General features: G+C 42.4%; 1 protein-coding gene across 2 annotated transcripts in view; it reads right to left on the bottom strand.

Moving 5' to 3' along the window:
• The window catches only part of naaladl2 (N-acetylated alpha-linked acidic dipeptidase like 2), a 336,716-nt gene that overhangs the window by 74,209 nt on the left and 237,089 nt on the right, over positions 1–25,418 (bottom strand). For both annotated transcript variants that reach the window (XM_090235787.1, XM_021604123.3), the window contains exons 7-9: positions 12,705–12,797; positions 11,005–11,210; positions 9,994–10,122 (exon numbers count right to left, since the gene is read on the bottom strand). In XM_090235787.1, coding sequence (XP_090091913.1) covers positions 9,994–10,122; positions 11,005–11,210; positions 12,705–12,797 — 428 coding nt within the window. The remainder of the gene's footprint in view (positions 1–9,993; positions 10,123–11,004; positions 11,211–12,704; positions 12,798–25,418) is intronic.

Below are 25,418 nucleotides of genomic sequence, written 5' to 3'. Positions count from 1 at the left end.
TTCTAAATTTGCCAAAAAACAAAGTATACATGCAGTGGACACTTTTTCTGTATTCTTAGGACACATAATGTAATTCTTCAGAAAATGGATTTGGCTTCACAACATTTTCAGATTTTAAGAAAATGCGTAAAATATGCAGCCAAAGTCTGACAAGAGTGGATACAAATTAATTTAACTAATTATGACAAATGTTGAACAATGTAATAAAGTAATAACTTTTCAAATAAGTTACGATACACATTATGTTGGCTGACAATTTGTTAGCTACACTATCCTTATGAATCGCATAGCATTACACCAGTACCGGTATGTTAGCTAACGTTAGTTGGCTACTAATACATCGAACTTGCCAAGCAGTATATTAACTATCTGCTATCTATCTAACTACCAAATGTTTATTGGCTTGATTATTTATTTAGCTAAGTGGTATAGTCATTGTGCATTTTATTGGACATGGTTCATTCTGGCTATATACTACGATTTCAGAGAACTCTCACGCAAAATATCCCGTTGAATATGGCCGGTGTCAGTAAACATTGGCAAAAAAAAGCATCATTAAATTGTTGCCAGCAACACAGTTACAGTCATACCAGCTCTGATAGGGTGAGTAAAATGGTAAGAGTGAGGTGTTCTCTCATTTGTGTCTGGAAGTAGCTAGCCCACATTAACCAGTTAGCTTGGGTCCTTGACCGTCGTTGAACGCTCGGATCAACCCTACTTATCAGCCAGAGCATCCAGGGTGTGTGCTCTGAACGCTCCGAACGGACAATCTGACAACGCCCAGAGCACACTCTGGCACGCCAGACTGAATTTACAAACACAACAGAAATTGTAAAATGTTTAGCTAGTCATTTGTTATGCTAACAAGCTAGCCAGAGGTTGCATAGCAACAGCCTCAACTTCCGATAGACAGACAAAGCTCTAGTACGCTCAGCTGAAATGATACAGTTTGTTTACAGTATACTAAAATGAACTAATTGTATATAGTATGTAGTATATACTCATTAAGTATGTCGTATGGGTATGGGTATTTGAACACAGCTATGGTTTTGTTTTACAGATAAAAGGATGTCCTGGGGCTGTGAATACTAGTGAAAAAATCATCAGAATTCTTGTCCAGTTCTGATACATATACAAATCTCCAGGCAAGACACTCCACGTGTGATTAATCTTGTATGGAGAAAGTGAACTATGATCACTCGCTGCACCCTATTCTACTGTGTAATCTTGTCTGTGAAGAATAGCTCAGTAGGCAGCCTGTGTGTGTTTGTGAGAATGTGATTGATATAAATAGATGTGAATGCCTGATGAGGGGAAAAGAATAGGATGGAGAAGAACAGAACGCACTTGACCCTCTCAACTAGGGGTTTTCTTCGCAATAAGGGTAAATAAAAAACATTTGTCTATGGATGTCGAGCCACAAAGGTATTGAGATGAAATGGAATGAGATTGGAATTGAAATCATTAAATCGATGTTAAGCAGAAGTCCATTCTCTGATATTATGCCTTTCTTTAATGGCTAATAATCCTGGATAATGTTCCGGGATTCTTCCGATGGCATTGAGGAGTACACCACATCAGTCACTGGCTTCATCAATAAGTGCATCGATGACGTCGTCCCCATAGTGACTGTACGTACATACACCAACCAGAAGCCATGGATTACAGACAACATCTGCACTGAGCTAAAGAGAAGAGCTGCTGCTATCAAGGAGCGGGACAACCCGGAAGCTTATAAGAAATCCTGCTATGCCCTCCGACAAACCATCAAACAGGCAAAGCATCAATACAGGATTAAGATAGAATCGTACTACACTGGCTCCGATGCTCATTGGATCTGGCAGGGCTCGCAAACTCTTACAGTCTACAAAGGGAAGCACAGCCGAGAGCTGCCCAGTGACACGAGCCCACCAGAGGAGCTAAATTGCTTCTATCTCACTTTGAGGAAAGTAACACTGTTCCGTACGACTGTGTGATCAAGCTTTCCGAAGCCGATGTGAGTAAGACCTTTAAACAGGTCAACATTCACAAGGCCGCAGGTCCAGACGTATTACCAGGACATGTACTTTGAGCATGTGCTGACCAACTGGCAAGTGTCCTCACTGACATTTTCAACCTCGCCCTGTCTGAGTCTGTAATAGCAACATGTTTCAAGCAGACCACCATAGTCCCTGTGCCCAAGAACACTAAGGTAACCTGCCTAAATGACTACCGACCCATAGCACTCATGTCTGTAGCCATGAAGTGCTTTGAAAGGCTGGTCATGGCTCACATCAACACCATAATCCCAGAAATCCTAGACCCATTCCAATTTGCATACCGCCCCAACAGATCCACAGATGATGCAATCTCTATTGCACTCCACACTGCCCTTTCCCACCTGGACAAAAGGAACACCTATGCGAGAATGCTATTCATTGACTACAGCTCAGCATTCAACACCATTAGTGCTCAGTCCCCTCCTGTACTCCGTGTTCACTCATGACTGCATGGTCAGGCACGACTCCAACACCATCATTAAGTTTGCCGATGACACAACAGCGGTAGGCCTGATCACCGACAACAACGAGACAACCTATAGGGAGGAGGTCAGAGACCTGACCGTGTGGTTCAAGGACAACAACTTTTCCCTCAACGTGATCAAGGCAAAGGAGAGGATTGTGGACTACAGGAAAAGGAGGACCAAGCACGCCACCGTTCTCATCGACGGGGCTATTAGTGGAGCAGGTTGAGAGCTTCAAGTTCCTTGGTGTCCACATCACCAACAAACTAACATGGTCCAAGCACACCAAGACAGTGGTGAAGAGGGCACGACAAAACCTATTCCCCCTCAGGAGACTGAAAAGATTTGGCATGGGTCCTCAGATACTCAAAAGGTTCTACAGCTGCATCATACCTGCATCACTACCTGGTATGGCAACTGCTCGGCCTCCGACTGCAAGGCACTACAGAGGGAAGTGAGTACGGCCCAGTACATCACTGGGGCCAAGCTGCCTGCCATCCAGGACCTCTTTACCAGGCGGTGTCAGAGGAACGCCTTAAAAATTGTCAAAGACTCCAGCCACCTTAGTCATAGACTGATCTCTCTGCTACCGTACAGCAAGCAGTACCAGAGCGCCAAGTCTCGGTCCAAGAGCTGAATGTCTAATCAAATGGCTACCCAGACTACCCCCCCCCCCCCCTCTTTTACGCTGCTGCTACTTACTGTCAATATCTATGCATACTCACTTAAATAACTCTACCTACATGTACATATTACCTTAATTACCTCGACTAACCGGTGCCCCCGGACATTGACTCTGTACCGGTACCCCCTGTATATAGCCTCGCTATTGTTATTTTACTCCTGCTCTTTAATTATTTGTTACTTTTTTTGTGTGTGTTATTTTTCTAAAAACTACATTGTTGGTTAAGGGCTTGTAAGTAAGCATTTCACTGTAAGGTCTACTACACCAGTTGTTTTCCGCGCATGTGACAAATAAAATGTGATTTGATTTGATTTAATAATTGCTGAGTCACAGGCTGTGCTATAAAGACGGACTATCTCTCTAGAGTTCAAGTGAAACATAGTCTACTCTACATTACAGTATAATGTGTAGGAGTGAGGAGGAATATGACATTGGGAGAATCTCAATTGCATACTCTTCGCCTCCTCTCTCCTCCTTCTCAAAACCCAATGGAGGAAAAGGTCAGAGGGGAGGGCCCTGTGGCTCTCTCATCCAATGGGTTTTAAGAAGGCGAGGAGAGAGGATGCGAGGAGTATGCAATTGAGATCCTCCCACTATGCTGTGTCATCAACTTCAGCTTTTATGTCATAACTGAGTGACTGACAGCCACCTACGTGCAGAGAGAACAGACCGTTCTAGAACACTTCCATTCCAACAGATAGACATGGTCCCATGACTCCCTGTGTGTGAACATCCCTGGGGTGCCCCTGTCTGTGCAGTGTGACAGCACACTGGCTAATTTGAGTCAATGGTAATCAGGGTCTGCTCAAACGCCTCCAAATCTATTCTGCTATATCCAGGCCCTCTCGTTAGAGAAGATGAGAAAATAGCTAGGAAAACTTTACAAAGTCAGGGGATAGTACGCCACAGTACTAAAGACAATAATTAACCCTTTACACTCATGGGAATTGGCCTATATGGATAGGGCTAAATTGAAATGTTTCTTACAGAAGAAATGTGAAATGCATAACCCTGGTAACAATTGAAAGGGAACAGTTTCAAGAGTATCAGAAAATTATTAGACCAAAGGTGAGGACACATCAGTTCACCTGACACAAGACTGAATCCAAACATTACACAAACATTTTCTGTGCATTTTACATTTACTGTACTTTTTGCCGCATTTGTTGATAACGAAATCAGAAAATACTCTGGATACATTCAGTAACAAAATATTCCTGGAAAATGTGTGGTAGGTGAAACATAAGACAAATGACAAAAAAAGACAAAAAAATGACAAGGACTAACTGGTGTATCCAAGTCACCACACACCACTCCAAACTGTGCACAGTTCCTAAGTCATTTCAATGCACTTGTATGGCTCAAGGAAAGAGCCTTCAACTATAAGGTCATTTTTTTGCTCTCCTAGCTGTGTTGTTGAGGAACTAGAGCAAGAACACTTAATAGTATTTTTATTTGGAACACAACCATGCATCCCCACCATCACACAATTACTGTTGTTGTTTACACAATCCAAAAACGGTCCATTGAAAATCCCAATCTGGGTCAGGTGGGCATCATTTGAAAGCCTGTTATATTGCCAACATGAGCTAAGTTATAAAATAAGATATTACAGTTAGGCTCTCACAATGAAATTCAGGGAAACAAATCATTGCGCGCATAGAATGAAGTCATGAGTGCATTCAGGTCGCGGGAAATTTTCTTCACAATAGACAAAGATAGGCTCATTCTATTCAGAACAATATGGACCCAAAAGGCTGAAACGTTGGATGTCTACCCATTCTAAGGACTTAAGCTTGGTGATTTTGTAAGGTCCCCCATGAGTGACAGAACACTGAGACAATCACGGCGCAAAGCTCCTATTTTTTGCTGGCCCACCCGACCACCACAGAAAGCACTGAGCTAGGCTGAAACACCTGCATTTTGGAGCTCTCTTACTCAAGGAAACAAAAAAGAGACCATGTTTGTATGTGGCTTTATTAACTCAATTATATATATACGTATATATATTTTTTGCTAAGCGATCACAGGGATGCTGGCCCATGTTGACTCCAATACTTTGTGTCTAGTTGGCTAGATGTCCTTTGGGTGGTGGACCATTCTTGATACACACAGGAAACTGTTGAGCGTGAAAAACACAGTAGTTTCGCAGTTCTTGACACAAACCAGTGCGTCTGGTACCTACTAACATGCCCAGTTCAAAGGCACTTATATCTTTTGTCTTGCCCATTCACCCTCTGAATAGCACACATACACAATCCATATCTCAATTGTCTCAAGGCTTAAAAATCCCTCTTTAACCTGTCTCCTCCCATTCATCTACACTGATTGAATTGGATTTAACAAGTGACATCAATAAGGGATCACAGTTTTCACTTGCATTCACCTGGTCAGTCTATGTCACAGCAGGTGTTCTTAATGTTTTGTACACTCAATGTTTTGTACACACATGAGTTTTATGATATGGAAATGTGAGTGTACATTTGGGCTCACGGTTGTTTGGCTTGCTTGTATGACATCAAAGTGGTATTTATTATAATCCTCACTGTCTCATGTTTCGAAAAGTATCCTCTTAATTTTCAGAATTTGGGCCTTCTGAGTGGTGCAGCGGAAACTACAGGCAACTACAGACCCTGGTTTGTTCCCAAGCTGTGTCACAACCGGCCGTGAACGGGAGTCACATAGTGCGGCGCACATTTGACCCAACATCGTCCGGGTCAGGGGATTGGCCCAAGGTGTAGGGCGTCATTGTAAATAAGAATTTGTTCCTAACTGACTTGCCTAATTAAATAAAGGTTAAATAAAATTGAATTTTTTTAAAAATTCCCTCACTCAGACAACCAAAAATTTGCAAAAGTTTTGTGAGGGTTGGGGGTGACTTCTTGTCACGCAAGTTGGTCATGTTCAGAATGGCTGTCAATCAAAACCCATACAGCGCTGTGAAGCTCAGAGCCAGAGCTCTGGCGTCATGTATAGCATGTTACTGTACAGGCATATCTGCCATTTTCAACCAGTATACGGGGTACGAGTGTAAAGGCTTACCATGTTTACAAAATGCACTCAATTCACGATGTAAGGATCAATAAAATGCCTCAAAACACACTTATCTTTGCAATAGCATGCATGACTAAAGAAGGGAGAGCATTCCCGAATGAAAATGTATTAAATCCATTATGAGTAATTGGGCTTTTAATAGTGATAATTAAGGCTGCTTGTTTCTCTGGAGTTCTACCACTACTTGCCAGTGCATGAGTTTCCTTACAGTATAACAGTGAGCCTGCTATTTCTATTGAGCAGGATACTGTAAAAGCACAGTATTAGGTATTGGTATTTTTGGTTCCGTTTTCATAAAACAGGAGGATCAGGAAGATTTCACACATGTGAAATAGCGTAGATGAATAAAAATGCACCCATTGACAGAGATACAAAGCTTATTATGCTAATTAAATCATATGTTTCTCTCTGTTTGGTAATCGGAATTCATGAGTTTTCTGAACAAGATTTTCCTTCACAGCACCGCTGTAATTCAGACACATACGGATTCTAAACCACAACACTGATACCATGGCTGTAAACTCACCGACACATCCAAATGATTTACTAGGAGCTTTTCCACATTTCAAGACAGATGTACGCAAAACAAACAAATGAATCACTCTTCCTCACAGTTTCTATTTTCTGCAATTTATACATCCTATGTCAAGGCTATTAAATTGAGCAGAGTGAATTTGAGAGATACCTTGTGTAGATAATACTCCTCCACATGGGCAATAGCGTAACCTCTCTCTGGACAGATTGAGCTAGTAGCAGTACAGAATGGATCTAACAGCCCAGCATCTATGGACTATTTCCAATCTGAATCCCCACAGCTGAATTCTGCATTGACAAACACCTGTTTTAATCAGAAGCGACTTCTCTGAAAGGATTACAAGTTAGTCTGCTTTTCTAAATGGATTTTCCATCAGAATACTATCAGACTGTCAATGTTTATTTAAGTAACTTATGAGCGAGAGCGAGAGAGAGAGCGAGAGAGAGTCATTTGAATCCTAAGGATGCAGCTTTAATCAGTTGTGAAACTTGGTGTACTTTGCCACTAGATATAAAAATGCATGCATCAGTATATCTGCATATTTCAGGCGACATTTACAAATAATGGATAATGGATTTGCTTGTCAATTGTAATTTAAATTATGCCACTGTGGTCTATTCATGAACGCCAGCAGGGAGAGACTTTTATGGCAAACAATATTTCCGATAACATCAGCTCTGGCACAAAAATCTTTGTGATCTAATCATTCCCGGTTTGTTTGTCCATGGATAAGGTTGAAAACTCACTGGGCACAACATACAGTGAATCAATTCAGACACAATCTCTTGTTCACTGGTAAAATGCAATAGATGGGAACTTTAAAGTGGATTATTAAGGCTTAACAGGGTTTAGCACAGCCTATCTTCGATAGGAATCTAGAAGCAGACAGACAGCACATTTATTGTGTTGCCCCAGTGTCCACAGAGCACAATCACAGCAACAGATAAAAGTAACTTGGTTCCTGTGGGAGACCCATGGCACTGAAGAACAAACAGCCTTGTGGACTCCATGAGAAATTGTTGGTTATATCCCGATTACCAAATATATGGTCATTTTAGACACAGACTGCAAGTGGTGGATTAAATGTCCCACAACAAACACCTGTCCCCATACCTAAAACTCAACTATGTAGGATTCCAGAGACGGTTGGTGGATGATTCTACTTTGAAGGAATATTTGACGAGGGTTACACTGCTCCTATTTCATTTCAGCAATGGCCAATCCAGGTCGCAGTTGTAAATGAGAACTTGTTCTCAACTCGCCTACCTGGTTAAATAAAGGTGAAATAAATAAATAAAAATCTGCTGCGAAGCTTCAGTTTAAAATACTATTTAGAACGAAACATAAACATCGCTACAACAATACCCGATTAAATTATGAAAGTTTCTCAATTTATTTTGTATGCTTGGCTCCGTAATCCCCAAATGAGTATCTATTGTATTATAATTGGTGCCAAAGCACCCATTCCAAACACATAAACACAGTGGAATCTCTGCTTTGAGGACAGCTGCAAAGTAAGATAAGTAGAAAGTGTTACCGCGCTAGCAAAAACATGATTTATTATGTCTCAAAATATTGAGACTGGTGAGCCTACCTGGTGCTTCAGAGTGCTACTTGAAAAGATGAATAGTGTGACTGGCGCTATTCACAGACTCAGCGGAAGCTGAATGAGCAGTAAGGACAAAGAGACACAGAGCACAAGGATGCATGTGTGTGGCATGATGAGCAACCAAAACACACTGGAGTTAGCAGCTCTTCCCATGAACACATTACACAAAAGATGTAGAAGAAACACTAGTTTGCAGTTTCACACATCCTAGTTTTGCTGTTAACTATTGCTACTGAAGCTGATGTTTCACTTACTCCATCCTTGAAATTGTAGCCTCTAATTAGTCAATGGCAATTAGCAAACGCCAGCCATATAGAGACGACCTGGCAACATTGTTTTGATGGGATTCATTTCAATCAGCATGCTAATAAGGACAGTTATATTCCCTTTCTCTGATTGGCAGTCTACTGTTACCATAAGTCATTAAAATTTTCTGAAGGAACAGACACAGGAACACATTATTTTACCTTTATTTAACTAGGCAAGTCAGTTAAGAACAAATTCTTATTTTCAATGTCGGCCTAGGAACAGTGGGTTAACTGCCTGTTCAGGGGCAGAACAACAGATTTGTACCTTGCCAGCTCGGGGATTTGCAACCTTCCGGTTACTAGACCAACGCTCTAACCACTAGGCTACCCTGCCGCCCCAGGTAGTATGTATGAAGGAGTGAAATAGTAGTTGCTTTTGCTGATCACAATTGGCCCAGCATCGTCAAGGGTTTGGCCGGGGTAGGCCGTCATTGTAAATATGAATTTGTTCTGAACTGACTTGCCTAGCTAAATAAAGGTTAAATAAAAATATAAAGATGCCAGAGGGCAAAAACAAAGTCGTAATCAGGAGAGTGTAAGACCAAAAACAAACAGCAGAGTCAACAGTCCACAAAAAAAGTTACATTAGCGTATCTGGGACACAAATCACTTAGGAAATCTGCCGTAATTTAAAAATAACTATGTTTTCCTTTTTATCTGGCTTCATTCACTAATTTCAGGAAGAAAGAGAAATATATTGCTGTGTGTAGAGTAGAGGTCATTTCATCTCTGTGAGATATACCCTTCTGTTTGATTAAGCTCTATGCTGCCATGGCAGGTCTGCTTGCTTTTATTACTCCCCAAATGTCACAAGTGGACTGGCATTTAGGTTCATTAACAGGATTATGGCAAGAGGAGAAATAATGGAGCATTCTGCCATGAGAGTCCACCCTCTGACCCCCATGTAGCTTCCCTTACCAAGAACAATAGAATACTGACAATGTTTAAATAAGTTAGCCTTTTCAACACTCCTCCATCACAAGGTACAATTATTCAGGGTAGCAACCAGCAGATGGACTACCCGTTTGAATTATATTAGGTTTTATTTTCATCCAGAGAGAAAAAAACGAAATCGAAAATACTATAATTTACAAGGCATCTCAGGTTGAAGCAATGGATTTTGACCACTTGATCGATCATCTCTACTTTTCTGTGAGGATTCCTCATGTCCTCAAAGATAATAATATGTTGTAACACTGTCTATTTTCTGAATCACCTGTGGAAAAGATAGGATATAAAACACAATACAGATTGGCCAGTGTAAAGGAGAGAATGTGGAGGGATAATATAGCATTGTACCTTCTGGATGTCTGAGGTGAGTTGGAGCAGTGAGGGAGAGGCAGTGGAGCGCAGGGTCTCCGTCCCCCTGACAGGACTGTGGAGGCTGACGTAGGCTACAGCCCTGCTCTGCAGCACCACCCGGTTCTCCTGCAACAACACAACACAACATGCTGATTAAGCTTTCGAATTCAATACAATATCATACAATACAATACATAGCTAGGATCTGTGCAACATCTGAATCCTCATCAAGGAGTTCACATCTCCTAGGAAAATCAAGGCCGGGAATGTGTACAGAATAGTAAATGACAAACTAATTGGTTTGATACACATTATGTCTGACATTGGTACCCCTCTGCATAAGCTGTATATTGAAGCAAACAGGAAATAGCACATCATAGCCTATACATTGGTTGAGATGGTGCTCCGCAGAATTATTATAGAAAATGCCCATGGCAACGTTTTTATAATAATCTTGCTATATCTAGTACATGACTTTGAATATTAAACTCAATAGTCCTCATTGCACTCTGAGATATAGTAACTGCCAGGAGAATGTTATTAATGCTTGGCTGCAGCTACTGCCTTCCAATCTTTCCCTTAGAATCTCCAACATGATTTGTTGGAGACGTACGAGAGTCAAGAGCTGTTTTTGTGTTATTTTTTTCCCTTTCCATTGCTTGAAGCCTTGAGGGCTGACAGAAAGCCCTGTTTTCTCCTGTGGTGCAGAGCTGAAGTGAACACAGAGTGAGTAAATACAGTAGCTTTGACCTCCTATTAAACCAGATGATGTTGCTTCACCAGGGAAAAACACATACAGCACTCCTTTGGTACAGTAATAAACACACTGATACACGTGTGTATATAGTACATAAATACACTGATACATATCTGTATAGAGTACATAAACAACCTGATACACATGTGTATACAGTAAATATAGCAGGTACAGTATATAAGCGCTATAGAGTAATTCCATGATAAGACTCGGGTTCACAGAAGAGAGACAGGGGATTCATGCAGGTTTACCTCTCCCCACTCAAAGGAGCCGATGTTGCCGAGCGCTGATCCCCCCCATGAGCAGAAGACAGTGGTGCGGTCGGGTTCCCAGCCTCTCCGGGCCTGCTTGGTCACCGAGGTGATGATCTGAGTCATCATGGCAGAGCCGCCGCGCCAATCAGCTGCTGTCCCTTTATGCCAGCTGTCATGGCGACTGCCCACCAGCACATATCGATCTGTGCACAGACAGAGGAGAGGGACACACCCAGAGGACAGAACACACACACCCACACACAAACACAAGGGTTGAGACTCTGTCTGACTGTCTGTTTAGTAAAGACTAAAACTTGTGTGCGTGAATAAAAGAGATTGCTCGCGGCCATGTTTTACACAAAGAGGAGTTGTCGTGATGGATTTCTTTATTTGGACTTTATTTGGATTAAGTTTTAGAGGCAGAAAAGGTCTGAAAATCAACTAAAATGTTGCCAGGATATTGTGTAGGAGAAGTAGCAAGATATGCTGTATTCTGTCCTTCTTGGGTAAGAAGAGTGTAGGTGGGAGGCATTTGAAAGTGTACAAGAGTTGTGAAAGACAGATGAGTAAAAAGTAAAAGTGTTGTTGACCAACAACACAAACAAAATAAAACAGGCATCCCACTGGGCACACACCGGTTAAATCAACGTTTTTTAAACGTAATTTGTCTACGTATTGTGACGTGCAATCAATGTGGAAAATAAATTGGATTTGAAAAAAGTAATCAACCAATACTGTTTTCATCTAATTTCAACCAGTGTTGTAAAAATGTAAATAAACATTGGTTTATATGTAAACATTGGTAAAACATAAGACAATATCAAAAGGTAAAAGTTTATTATTAATATCATGAATTTGTCATCCTATTTACAAGGCTAAAGGTGTTATACTTCTAAACTTCCAAAGATCAAATCAAACATGGAAGATTTATAGTATACCCAGCTTCACGAGGAAATAATGGTGTCCTTTATTGGGCAAATCAGATGTCAACGTAGCCTAAATAAACCCAACCTCACTCCGAATTTAGTTTCACATACATCTTGTGTAACAAAAGTTAGAGGAATTACTTTCAACTATTCAATGCTATTTAGATAATCTACGCAAATGAGTATGGAAGCTAGTCAATGTCTAAATCTGTTTAGTAATTTTCATGGGGCATTTAGACAGGTAGGTGTCCTGGCATGATACATTCTGGTGAAGGGAAGGGAAGATATTAAAGGCTTGCTTTGCACCAGGGACTTTATTGAAATCATCCTAAAGGCACCAACGCAGGACCGTCATTAAAAGGCCATTTCCAGGAGCTAAATGACCTGTGTCTGGGCCAGCCAGGATGGCGATGGCAGACATTGTTTTATAGAAGCAGTTTTTCACAACAGACAAAAAAGCTGTTTCAGCACCCGGAGGTTCCATTTTCCTCCACACACACTTCCTGAGTTGGTTCTCTCTGCAGGAAACAAAGAGGGCACGGTGGGGAGGACTAATCGCATAAGCAGTTATCTTGGAGATTATAATTTGGAGTGTGCCCGTATTCATGCTTAGTCTGTGAGTCTTACAAGATTGCTTCCTCTTGTTATTAAAGGTGGCTGAGATAAGGCAACTACTTCCGTATCGCCATGATTGCATAATGTTCAAAGTCATTATGGATGTAACGTGGTCTTTGTGCACTCAGCTGTGAACATTTTTTTATTTCTATTTACCTGGATTGGTCTTTCCTCTCAAGTATCCACACACATTGTTTACTGTCTTGTATATTGAGTGGGTCCCAATAGTTAGTTGTATCTTCCTCCTCTCTGTAAAATAATAAGACAAAGATAGGCCTTAGATCATCCATCCCCATCCCTCTGAGGACAACAACAAACAACATATTGTCTTCCAATTTTTTTAATAAAAAAAAAAATGTTATTTTATATTCCTCCTCCTGTATACACTTGTTTCATCCCTCAGCCAGGTAAGGAAATTAATATCACTCTTACTGGCCAACATACACACATAACCCTAATTATAATTATAATTATAACCCTAAACCTAACCCCTAAGCCTAAAACCCAAAAGGATAGTATTGTTATACCACACACACACACGCACGCACGCACGCACGCACACACACACACACACACACACACACACACACACACACACACACACACACACACACACACACGAAGCAGGTAAGTGGGTTATACAAGATGATATTTTTTGTAATCATTGAAGGGCAGCGGGGAGAGTGTGTAGTGCCACTGACCCCCAGGAGGGCTTAGTGAAGGGAGTGTGTTTGTTCTTCTAACATACTGAATCAGCACATAATTTACTTTTACACAGATTTCTACAGTACATGTACAAAAAGTATACTTTAAGCCAGCTATAGGCAATATGCTTTGGTTCCATCAATGCTTATATTTCTATCTGCTCAGGTCTTGCTGTGTGTCCGTGGCTCTTACGGTCATGCTAAAATGTCTGTCACCCTATCAAACTTTGTGCCCAAGGACCAAAACAGAAGGGATTAAAGTCAAATCCAGACTGACACAGTTTGGTTGTACTTTAAAAGTAGAAGTATACAGAGCAGTTGAAGGGTTGGTGCAGAGAGGAAAATCACCCAGAGGCCTTCATAAAGAATATGAAGACTCCTTTACATTTCCTCTGGAGTCTGAGATTCTTGCCAATTAAGGAACAAAGGGTCAGGGTGTGGGCGTGAATATATATACACCAGGAGATGAAAGGCAACCCGGTGTCCTGGAAGAGCACCCTCCCCTTCCTCTCTCCTCTCGTCCCCTTCCATTCCTCTCCTTTCTGCTCCTCTCCTGTCCTCTTCTTTCCTCTTTCCTCTCCTCCCTCTCTTCTCCCCTCCTCAGAGCAGCTTTCTGTGACATTGCACCTTGGGAGTTCAAAGGGGAGCCTCTCTGTGTTGAGGATGTGGTCTCTCCGCAGGTAGGAAGGCGATGCAGAATTGAACATTCTGTTTAAAGAAAGGCTCCCAGATAGCATCCAGATGTGTTGGCCCTAGGGTGTACAGTACAGACACAGACTTTTTTATTAGGCTGCTTGGATGCAAAAATCACAGGGAAATAAAGATGAAGTGCCAGTGAAGATGTAATCCCCGGAAACAAATAGTGATGGAGGGGCCCAGTATATACTGTTTAGTTGACAGAGCATTTTCCCCCTCTATGAGTCATTTAATTCTGTATAAAAATTCAGTGGACTTCTCACGGGCACACTTTCCCATTTATCACTTTTGACAACAGCACAAATGACTTTGGCTAAAGAGCAGAAGATGAACACATAGCTTTACAGAAGTATATTAAAACTGTGCCATGTAGGTATAGGGCTTTCACTACCGGGTAGCAGAAGGTATTAGGTTGCTTGAAATCATGTTTATATGGTACTATTTACATTTAAATCTAGTCAATTGTCACAAATAGTCCGGGTATCCATTTGATGACCTGTTCAGGAGTCTTATGGCTTGGGGGTAAAAACTTTGAGAAGCCTTTTTGTCCTAGTCTTGGCACTCCGGTACCGCTTGCCATGCAGTAGTAGAGAGAACAGTCTATGACTGGGGTGGCTGGGGTCTTTGACAATTTTTAGGGCCTTCCTCTGACACCACCTGGTATAGAGGTCCTGGATGGCAGGCAGCTTAGCTCCAGTGATGTACTGGGCCTTGCGCACTACCCTCTGTAGTGCCTTCTGGTCAGAGGCCGAGCAATTGCCGTACCAGGCAGTGATCGCACCAGTCAGGATGCTCTCGATATGGCAGCTGTAGAACCTTTTGAGGATCTCAGGATCCAAGCCAAATCTTTTTAGTTTCCTGAGGGGGAATAGGCTTTGTCGTGCCCTCTTCACAACTGTCTTGGTGTGTTTTGGCCATTCTAGTTTGTTGTTAATGTGGACACCAAGGAACTTGAAGCTCTCAACCTGCTCCACTACAGCCCCATCAATGAGAATGGGGGTGTGCTCGGACCTCCTTTTCCTGTAGTCCACAATCATCTCCTTAGTCTTGGTTACATTGATAGGTTGTTATTCTGGCACCACAAGTCAGTTAAGAAGAAATTCTTATTTTCAATGACGGTCTAGGAAACAGTGGGTTAACTGCCTTGTTCAGGGGCAGAACAACAGATTTTCAACTTGTCAGCTCGGGGATTCAAACTTGCAACCTTTTGGTTACTAGTCCAGTGCTCTAACTACTAAGCTACCCTGCCACTCCTGGTTTTGAACCTAGCAGGTCCAAAAGAAAGTCAAATTCAGGAACCATCAACAGATAATACAGCACCATACAATACAATACTATACAAAATGCATGTAATCACATCAAAATTGTATTTGTCACATGCTTCGTGAACAACAGGTGTAGACAAACAGTGAAATGCTTTCTTACGGGCCCTTCCCAACAATACAGAGAGAAAAAAAATGAAATAATAGAAAAAATTGAAACCAAGGAATAAATACACTTTGAGTAACAATAACTTGGATATATACACGTGGTACCAGTACCGGGTCGATGAGCAGAGGTACGAGGTAATTGAGGTAGATGGGTGCATATAGGCAGTGTCGTAAAGTACTTAACCCTTGTGTTGTCTTAAGCGTCAAAAATGACCCGCCACTATGTTTAACAGCAAAACCCCCTGAAATTTGATGACTTTTCCTAGAATGACCCCAACATTAGAAAAAGTGAAACATCGCCTTTGTTCATATTTCTGTGAAAGCTGTACACCATCAGGGTACAAAGATTGTCTTAGGGTCATTTTTGACCCGGCAGTTCTAAGATAATTTACACACCACAAAAACCACAAAGACACGCACGCACGCACACACACACGCACACACACACACACACACACACACACACACACACACACACACACACACACACACACACACACACACACACACACACACACACACACACACACACACACACACACACACACACACACACAAGATCTGGCCTGCTAGCTACCTAGAGCTACTTGGAATAGCTACCCTGCTACCCTACTAATCCATGACTGATCTATCGACGTCACCGTACAAAGAGGCAAAAATAGACTTACCTCCATCGCGACGTCCCCCAAAGGCCCTTCTGCTAACTTGCTATCCCCGGTCTGCTAACTTGTTAGACCCGGTCTGCTAACTGCTAGCTTGCTTCCCCGTTCTGCTAACTGCTTGCTTGTTAACCCCGGTCTGCTAACTGCTAGCTTGCTAGCCCCGGTCTGCTAACTGCTAGCTTGCTAGCCCCGGTCTGCTAACTGCTAGCTTGTTAGCCCCGGCCTGCTAACTGTCTGAATCGCCGTGTCCCCAGCCAGCCCAACCACTCACTGGACCCATATGATCATTTGGCTAAGCATGCTTCTCTCTAAAATCAATATGCCTCGCCCATTACTGTCCTGGTTAGTGATTACTGTCTTATTTCACTGTAGAGCCTCCAGCCCTGCTCAATATGCCTTAACCAACCATGTTGTTCCACCTCCTACATGTGCGATGACATCACCTGGTTTAAACATCTCTAGAGACTATATCTCTCTCATCGTTACTCAATGCCTAGGTTTATCTCCAATGCACTCACATCCTACCTTACCTTTGTCTGTACACTATGCCTTGAATCTATGATATCATGCCCAGAAACCTACTCCTTTCACTTTCTGTTCTGAACGTGACAGACGGCCAGTTCGTATAGCCTTTAGCCGTACCCTTATCCTACTTCTCCTCTGTTCTTCTGGTGATGTAGAGGTGAATCCAGGTCCTGCAGTGCCTAGATCCACTCCCACTCCCCAAGTGCTCTCATTTGTTGACTTCTGTAACCATAAAAGCCTTGATTTCATACATGTTAACAATAGAAGCCTACTCCCTAAGTTTGTTTTACTCACTGGTTTAGCACACTCTGCCAAACCTGATGTCTTAGCTGTGTCTAAATCCTAGCTTAAGAAAACCACCAAAAACCCTGAAATTTTCTATAAAATTTTCTGCCAAGATAGAACTGCCGAAGGGGCGGTGTTGCAATCTACTGCAAAGATAGCCTGCAGACTTTTGTCTTACTATCCAGGTCTGTACCCAAACAATTTGAACTTCTACTTCTAAAAATGCACCTTTCCAGAAACAAGTCTCTCACTGTTGCCGCTTGCTATAGACCACCCTCTGCCCCCAGCTCTGCCCTCGACACCATATGAGAATTGATTGCCCCTCATCTATCTTCTGAGCTCGTGCTACTAGGTGACCTAAAATGGGACATGCTTAACACCCCAGCCATCCTACAATCAAAGCTTGATGCCCTCAATCTCACACAAATGATCAATGAACCTACCAGGTACAACCCCACATCCGTAAACACGGACACCCTCATAGATATCATCCTAACTAACTCGCCCTCCAAATACACCTCTGCTGTTTTCAATCAAGATCTCAGCGATCACTGCCTCATTGCCTGCATCCGTAATGGGTCTTCGGTCAAACGACCACCCCTCATCACTGTCAAATGCTCCCTAAAACACTTCTGCGAGCAGGCCTTTCTAATCGACCTGGCCGGGGTACCCTGGAATGACATTGACCTCATCCCGTCAGTAGAGCATGCCTGGTTATTCTTTAAAAGTGCCTTCCTCACCATCTTAAATAAGCATGCCCCATTCAAAAATTGTAGAACTAGGAATAGATATAGTCCTTGGTTCACTCCAGACCTGTCTGCCCTTGACCAGCACAAAAACATCCTGTGGCGTTCTGCATTAGCATTGAAAAGGCCCAGTGAAATGCAACTTTTCAGGGAAGTTAGGAACAAATATACACAGGCAGTTAGGAAAGCTAAGGCTAGCTTTTTCGAACAGAAATTTGCATCCTGTAGTACAAACTCAAAAAAGTTCTGGGACACTGTAAAGTCCATGGAGAATAAGAACACCTCCTCCCAGCTGCCCACTGCTCTGAGGCTAAGAAACACTGTTACAACCGATAAATCCACTATAATTGAGAATTTCAATAAGCATTTCTCTACGGCTGGCCATGCTTTCCACCTGGCTACCCCTATCCCGGTCAACTGCCCGGCACCCTCCACAGCAACCAGCCCAAGCCCCCACCATTTCTCCTTCACCCAAATCCAGATAGCTGATGTTCTGAAAGAGCGGAAAAATCTGGACTCCTACAAATCAGCCGGGCTAGACAATCTGGACCCTCTCTTTCTAAAATTATCTGCAGAAATTGTTGCAACCCCTATTACTAGAAAGTTCAACCTTTCTTTCGTATCGTCTGAGACTCCCAAAGATTGGAAAGCTGACGCGGTCATCCCCCTCTTCAAAGGGGGTGACACTCTAGACACAAACTGCTACAGACCTATATCTATCCTACCCTGTCTTTCTAAGGTCTTCGAAAGCCAAGTTAAAACAGATTACCGACCATTTCGAATCCCACGGTACCTTCTCCGCTATACAATTTGGATTCAGAGCTAATCATGGGTGCACCTCAGCCAAGCTCAAGGTCCAAAACAATATCATAACTGCCACCGAAAAGAGACATTACTGTGCAGCCATATTCATCGACCTGGCCAAGGCTTTCGACTCTGTCAATCATCACATTCTTATTGGCAGACTCGACAGCCTTGGTTTCTCAAATGATTGCCTCGCCTGGTTTACTAACTACTTCTCTAATAGAGTTCAGTGTGTCAAATCGGAGGGCCTGTTGTCCGGACCTCTGTCAGTCTCTATGTGGGTGCCACAAGGTTCAATTCTCGGGCCGACTCTCTTCTCTGTATACATCAATGATGTCGCTCTTGCTGCTGGTGATTCTCTGATCCACATCTACGCAGACGACACCATTCTGTATACTTCTGGCCCCTCTTTGGACACTGTGTTAACTAACCTCCAGACGAGCTTCAATGCCATACAACTCTCCTTCTGTGGCCTCCAACTGCCCTTAAATGCAAGTAAAACTAAATGCATGCTATTTAATCGATCACTGCCCAGACCTGCCCGCCCATCCAGCATCACTACTCTGGACGGCTCTGACTTAGAATACGTGGACAACTACAAATACCTAGGTGTCTGGTTAGACTGTAAACTCTCCTTCCAGACTCACAATAAGCACCTCCAATCCAAAATTAAATCTAGAATCGGCTTCCTATATCACAACAAAGCATCCTTCACTCATGCTGCCAAACATACCCTCGTAAATCTGACCATCCTACCGATCCTCGACTTCGGTGATGTCATCTATAAAATAGCCTCCAACACTCTACTCAACAAATTGGTTGCAGTCTATCACAGTGCCATCCGTTTTGTCACCAAAGCCCCATATACTACCCACCACTGCGACCTGTACGCTCTCGTTGGTTGGCCCTCGCTTCATACTTGTCGACAAACCACTGGCTACAGGTTGTCTTCAAGTCTCTGCTAGGTAAAGCCCCGCCTTATCTCAGCTCACTGGTCACCATAGCAGCACCCACTCGTAGCACGCGCTCCAGCAGGTATATCTCACTGGTCAACCCCAAAGCCAATTCCTACTTTGGTCGCCTTTCCTTCCAGTTCTCTGCTTCCAATGACTGGAACGAACTGCAAAAATCTCTCCCTCACATACTGTATCTCCCTCACTAGCTTTAAGCACCAACTGTCAGAGCAGCTCACAGATCACTGCACCTGTACATAGCCCATCTGTAAACAGCCCATCTATCTTCCTCATCCCCATACTGTATTTATTTATTTATCTTGCTCCTTTGCACCCCAGTATCTATACTTGCACATTCATCCTCTGCACATCTACCATTCCAGTGTTTAACTGCTATATTGTAATTACTTCGCCACCATGGCCTATTTAATGCCTAACTCCCTTATCTTCCCTCATTTGCACTCACTGTATATAGACTTTTCTTTTATTTTTTTCTACTGTATTATTGACTGTATGTTTTGTTTATTCCATGTGTAACTCTGTGTTGTTGTATGTGTCGAATTGCTATGCTTTATCTTGGCAAGGTCACAGTTGCAGATGACAACTTGTTCTCAACTAGCCTACCTGGTTAAATAAAGGTGAAATAAAAACACACAAACACACACACACACACACACACACAATGAGAAATTGAGATTATGTGTGCTACTGATTGAACTCAGGCAAAACTAAAACTTTCTTGTGTGTGTGCAGTATCTCCCCTCCACGTCCCCACACATGACTCAAGTTCACAGTCAAAATAAAAACTATTTCTAACAAAATAAACAACATTTATGACAAAATACAAATGTATTGAAAGCATTGTTTACTAATGGGGAATGCAGTCAGAGGCTATAAAGGTGATGCAGATGACAGTCCCCCCAGTTCTCTCTTTGCTGAAGCCATGAGTGCGTATTTCAGTGCCCAGTGTAGATTCGATTTTTTCAGATGTCCAGGAGGAACAAGAGAACAATGATTTAGAAGAGGAGGATGTATCTGAAGAAGAAGATGGTGAAGAATACAACCCAGAGCACGATGCATCATCTTCAGATGAAGAAGAAATCCCCCAAGCTGAAAGAGAGACATTTTTGTCAAAGAACAGCAAAATAACATGGTTCTCGTCACCACATGACAACCAGGGCAGGATGGCAGCACAAAATGTCATAAGGATGACACCAGGGCCCACAGGACATGCAGTTTCCCATGCTCAAGACATTGCCTCAACATTGTACAAGTTCATCACACCAGTCATCAAAAAAATTATATTGGAAATGACACATTTCCGTAAATCTGGAGACAACTGGAAAAGGATGGATGAGATTGACCTGCGTGCCTACATAGGGCTACATAATCTTAGCGGGTGTGCATAGGTCCCGAGGCGAGGCTACATGTAGTCTCTGGGATGCAGAGAGTGAAATGGCGATTTTCCGTGCCACGATGCCACTGAAAGTCTTTCACACTTTCTCAAGAATGCTACGATTTGATAACTGTCAAGACCAGCAAGACATGTGAGAGACAAACTGGCTGCCATAAGAGAGGTCTGGGAGAAGTGGGTGGAGCATCTGCCATACCTCTACCACCCTGGGCCTGAAGTAACAGTGGATGAGCAACTGGTTCCATTCAGAGGTTCCATTCATTTTTTTTATAGCTGTAATGTAAGTGATTTTCACTGTTAATTTGATTATTTATTGCTGTAATTTTATTGATTTATGTGATTGTTTTCTGTGACACTGATACTAACTACTGATCTCTTGTCAAAAGGTTGTTGTCCTTTCCGGCAGTATATGCCCAGCAAGCCAGCAAAATATGGCATCAAGATATGGGTGACCTGTGACGCACAATCCAGCTAAACTCGGAAGATGCAAGTCTACACAGGGAAGCCAACCAGTGGAGGCCCGGAGAAGAACCAGGGGATGCGGGTTGTGCTTGATGTGACAGATGGACTGAGGAGGCACAATGTCAGTGTGACAATTTCTTCACCTCTTATGAACTTAGCCAGCAGCTCCTGAAGAGGAAGATCACCATGGTTGGCACAGTTAGAAAGAACAAGCCTGAGCTCCCCCTGCACTCCTCGCAACAAGGGGGAGAGAGGCCTTCTCATCAAAGTTTGCCTTCACCTCCACCGCCACTCATTTCTTACCTCCCAAAGAGGAACAAAAATGTGGTCCTCCTGAGCACACTGCACAAAATGGCTGAGATCAGTGATCATGAGGACAGGAAGCCAGCCATCATCCTGGACTACAACCACAACAAAGGAGGCGTGGACAACTGGACAAGGTGATTGGAACTTACAGCTGCAGGAGGATGACTGCCCGCTGGCCCCTGGTCATCTTCCATAACATCATTGATGTGTCCTTATACAATGCCTTCGTGATATGGAACAAGATCAACCCTACCTGGATGCCTGAAAAACAGATCAAGAGGAGAGTGTTCCTGGAGCAGCTGGGAAAGGCACTTGTAACCCCACACATTCAAAGAAGGGAGCGCCTCCCCCGCACAGCAGCCTCTGCAGCGCTTGTGAAAGCTGTTCAGGGGGCTGAATCTTACCCTGATCCACCTGAGGCTGCAGCTGGGCCAGGCAAGAGGAGGAGATGCCAATTCTGCCCCTCAAAAAAGGACTGTAAAACAAATACTATGTGCTGCACATGTGAGAAATACATCTGAAAAGTCCATGTACACAGACTTGCATACTGTCCTACATGTGCAAATTAGAGTTGATTGATTTATTTTATTTATATTTATTGTTGTTGTTTATATACCTTGTGTGTGGGGGCAATGGTTTAAAAAATGGGAGAAGACTAGTATTTTGTAGTTGAATTCCTCCTTGTACAGTATATAAGAATATATCACTATGTTGCCAAAAAAGTTGAAGTCTGTTATTGTTTCCCTTCAATTAAATGCAATTCAAAACTACTTTCTGCACATTTCTGATACTTTCTTAGGCTGTACAAGGGCTATCTCTTGCTAAAACAATTATGTTTACACCTATGCAATACCTTTAGCAATAATAATAGTAATGATAAACCTTTACTTTAGTAGAGTTATGTGTTTTCTTTTATTTCAACAGGTGTGTTGTAATAAAAATGAGTTGTGTCCACTGATTAAATGCAGTCTTTCTGCATTGTGAAGAGGGAAAACCCCGATATTCACAAAGTTTGTGATAAATGACAGGTATTTTCTTCATGCAAAATTCAATTAAGCTGCTTTATTTCAGGGGTTTAGTGAAGGCGGGTCATTTTTTACCCTTGGGACAAGGGGAGTATGCAGAATGTTAAGACTACACAAGGGTTAAGTAGAAATATACTTTTAAGTACTACGTAAGTTGTTTTTTGCGGGTACCCGTACTTTACTTTACGATTTATATTTTCAACAACTTCTACTTTTACTTCACTACATTCCTAAAGAAAATAATGTACTTTTTTACTTCATACATTTTCCCTGACACCAAAAATTACTTTTTTGAATGCTTAGCAGGACAGGAAAATGGTCAAATTCACACACTTATCAAGACAACATTCCTGGTCCTTCCAAATACCTCTGGTCTGGCAGACTCACTGAACACAAATGCATCCTTTGAAAATTATGTCTGAGTGTTGGAGTGTGCCCCTGCCTATTCGTACATTTTAAAAACAAGAAAATGGTACCATCTGCTTTGCTTAATATAAGGAATTTAAATGATTTTTACCTTTACTTTTGATACTTAAGTATATTTTATTAATTACATTTACTTTTGATATTTAAGTATATTTAAAACCAAATACTTTTAGACTTTTACTAAAGTAGTATTTTACTGGGTAACTTTTACTTGAGTAACTTCCTATTAAGATATCAGTACTTTTATTCAAACATGAAAATTGGGTACTTTTTCCACCACTGCATATAGGTAGGGGTAAAGTGACGAGGCAACAGGATTTATACTAAAAAGCAGCATATGTGATGAGTCAAGAGTGCAAAAAGGGTCAATATACAAAGTGTTTTATGGCAAATATACTTCATACATCAACCACAACTGATGGTTTTAAATGTATTTACCAGAAAATCAAAATGTATATGTCACTTTGTTCTTTTCTTCACAGAGCTTAATCAGTAGAGGAGGGAAACCAATATGGACTGGCCTACTTGCACCTAGCAATCAATAGCTTTGTAATTAAAGGCCCCAGAGTGTTTCTATAAAGCTATTTCAAATAGGTTTTTGCAGCCGAGCTGTAATTGCTCTGAAAATCTGTTACACTTATGGCATTCGTTTGGGGCCTGGGAGAGCTGGGTATATGCGGCAGAAAGTGGTGATTCACTGAAATCACAATTCGTCTGGGCTTCTTCTTTTGGTATCAAATTCTTTATGGTGAATAAAAGAGAGATGAAATCGCCCAGCCAGTTCTATCTACAGAGGGACAAAATACACACAATAATGAATAAGTCCCTTTCAAATGCATTGAGTGGTGTGCTGCTCCCTTCAATGGTGTGAACATTGCATTATCCGCTCCGGAGCGGCTGGAGAGCGCTGAGAGAGGCATGACGTCACCTGGACACAGGTAGGTAGAACCATTAAACCTCCCAGGGCCTCGCAGTTAATGTCTTGTTTCCATGGAGCAGAGCTGCATGCAATTAGAGAATGGCCAAGCAATACAGTGAGCCTTAATTGAATGGGAATTAAAAAAAAGAGGAGTCAGACAGAGGGAAACAAATGATTTGAAATCTCTGGAGTGGTCAGTGCTTTAGCCGAAATCGATGGAGAACAGATTACCAGTGCTCCCCTGTTTGATCAAACTAATGGAACATTGCTGCGGTCCGTTTCAGGGCTTGGCATTAGGAGGTCATGCTTGGGAGGCTTGTAAGCGGCCCTGAAAAGGTGCACATCTGGGACACCCCTCCCTTTGAGGGATCGATAGCAACCATGTTGTGGCCACTGGTATTTTTGGCCCCATTGATTGTCAGTGTGTGGCGGTGCGGCTCGGTGAGTCCGTGTCTGCAGCATGACAGGGGATGCCTGCCTGCCGTGGAGGGTGCTGTTCCAGTTAGTAATCAGGGGGGTTTGTACACATGGAAAAATGTGAAGTGACTGGTGCAGACAGCCTCACCCAGCCAGGCATACATCTAAAGAAACCTCTCCTCTTAACCCCTTCAGCTCCTCCATGCCTTACTGTCAACAGCAGGACAGGGGTCCTCTCAGAGACGATGCACACCATAATTTGCCACATTTAGTGTTTTAATATACTGGATATCAAGGGTGAATTGACAAGATTGCAAAACCCATCCATGCACATACTCCAACATACAGACGCACGGACACACGGACACAGACACACACATTCACTTCTGACTGTCTGGTGAAATCCTTGGCAGATGCCTTTCTGCCTTTGGAGGTGATTCAAAAGAGCAGAACGTAGAGTCATCCAAGACAACAGCAGAAGTGCCTCATAATCACCCCGATAGCATGAGTGTTTACCTTCTTTATTATGACTTTGGCAAGGGATTTGACTTAGTCAGTTTTCCTTCATTTTGTCATTGGAGCCAAAATCCTCTACTGTCTATCAACCAGAGACAACTGCACTGCAGCACTTGCTAGCTAGGTCTCCTGGGTGATGATGCAAAGATAAGAGGGGATTTTCAGCCAATAGCATGAATTAGAGCCTAATACCTACCATTAAAAAAATAGTTAATGCAACTGCTTTCTCCTCCTGGAGAGGGTCTGGTGTTGCTGTGATGGGGATATAAAGCACCCTTCCATTTTACTCTAAATGTCCTTTTAAATATTTACCTCATTTTACCTCAACTGACTTTTGAAGAGCATGATGACACTGCAAAGTGAATGGTTATTCTTTATTCTGTTAATGGGTGTAAACCTGGCAGGGCGTTTACAGCTTGCTGTATTCCAGGTAAACAATTACAGGTATAATTGCCTATTAACATCTGAAGTGACAAAGAGCTGTTCAATCAAAGGGCTCGTGTTGACTTTTGATGAGTGACAGTAAAAGGAACATAGGTGATACAAATCAAATCAAAGTTTATTTGTCACGTGCGCTGAA

Source organism: Oncorhynchus mykiss, chromosome 5, assembly GCF_057628025.1.
Source record: "Oncorhynchus mykiss isolate SJ-2025 chromosome 5, ASM5762802v1, whole genome shotgun sequence".
Classification (NCBI taxonomy): Eukaryota; Metazoa; Chordata; class Actinopteri; order Salmoniformes; family Salmonidae; genus Oncorhynchus; species Oncorhynchus mykiss.
The sequence above is the reverse complement of the archived record's forward strand: the minus strand, read 5'-3'. Positions and strand labels throughout refer to the sequence as shown.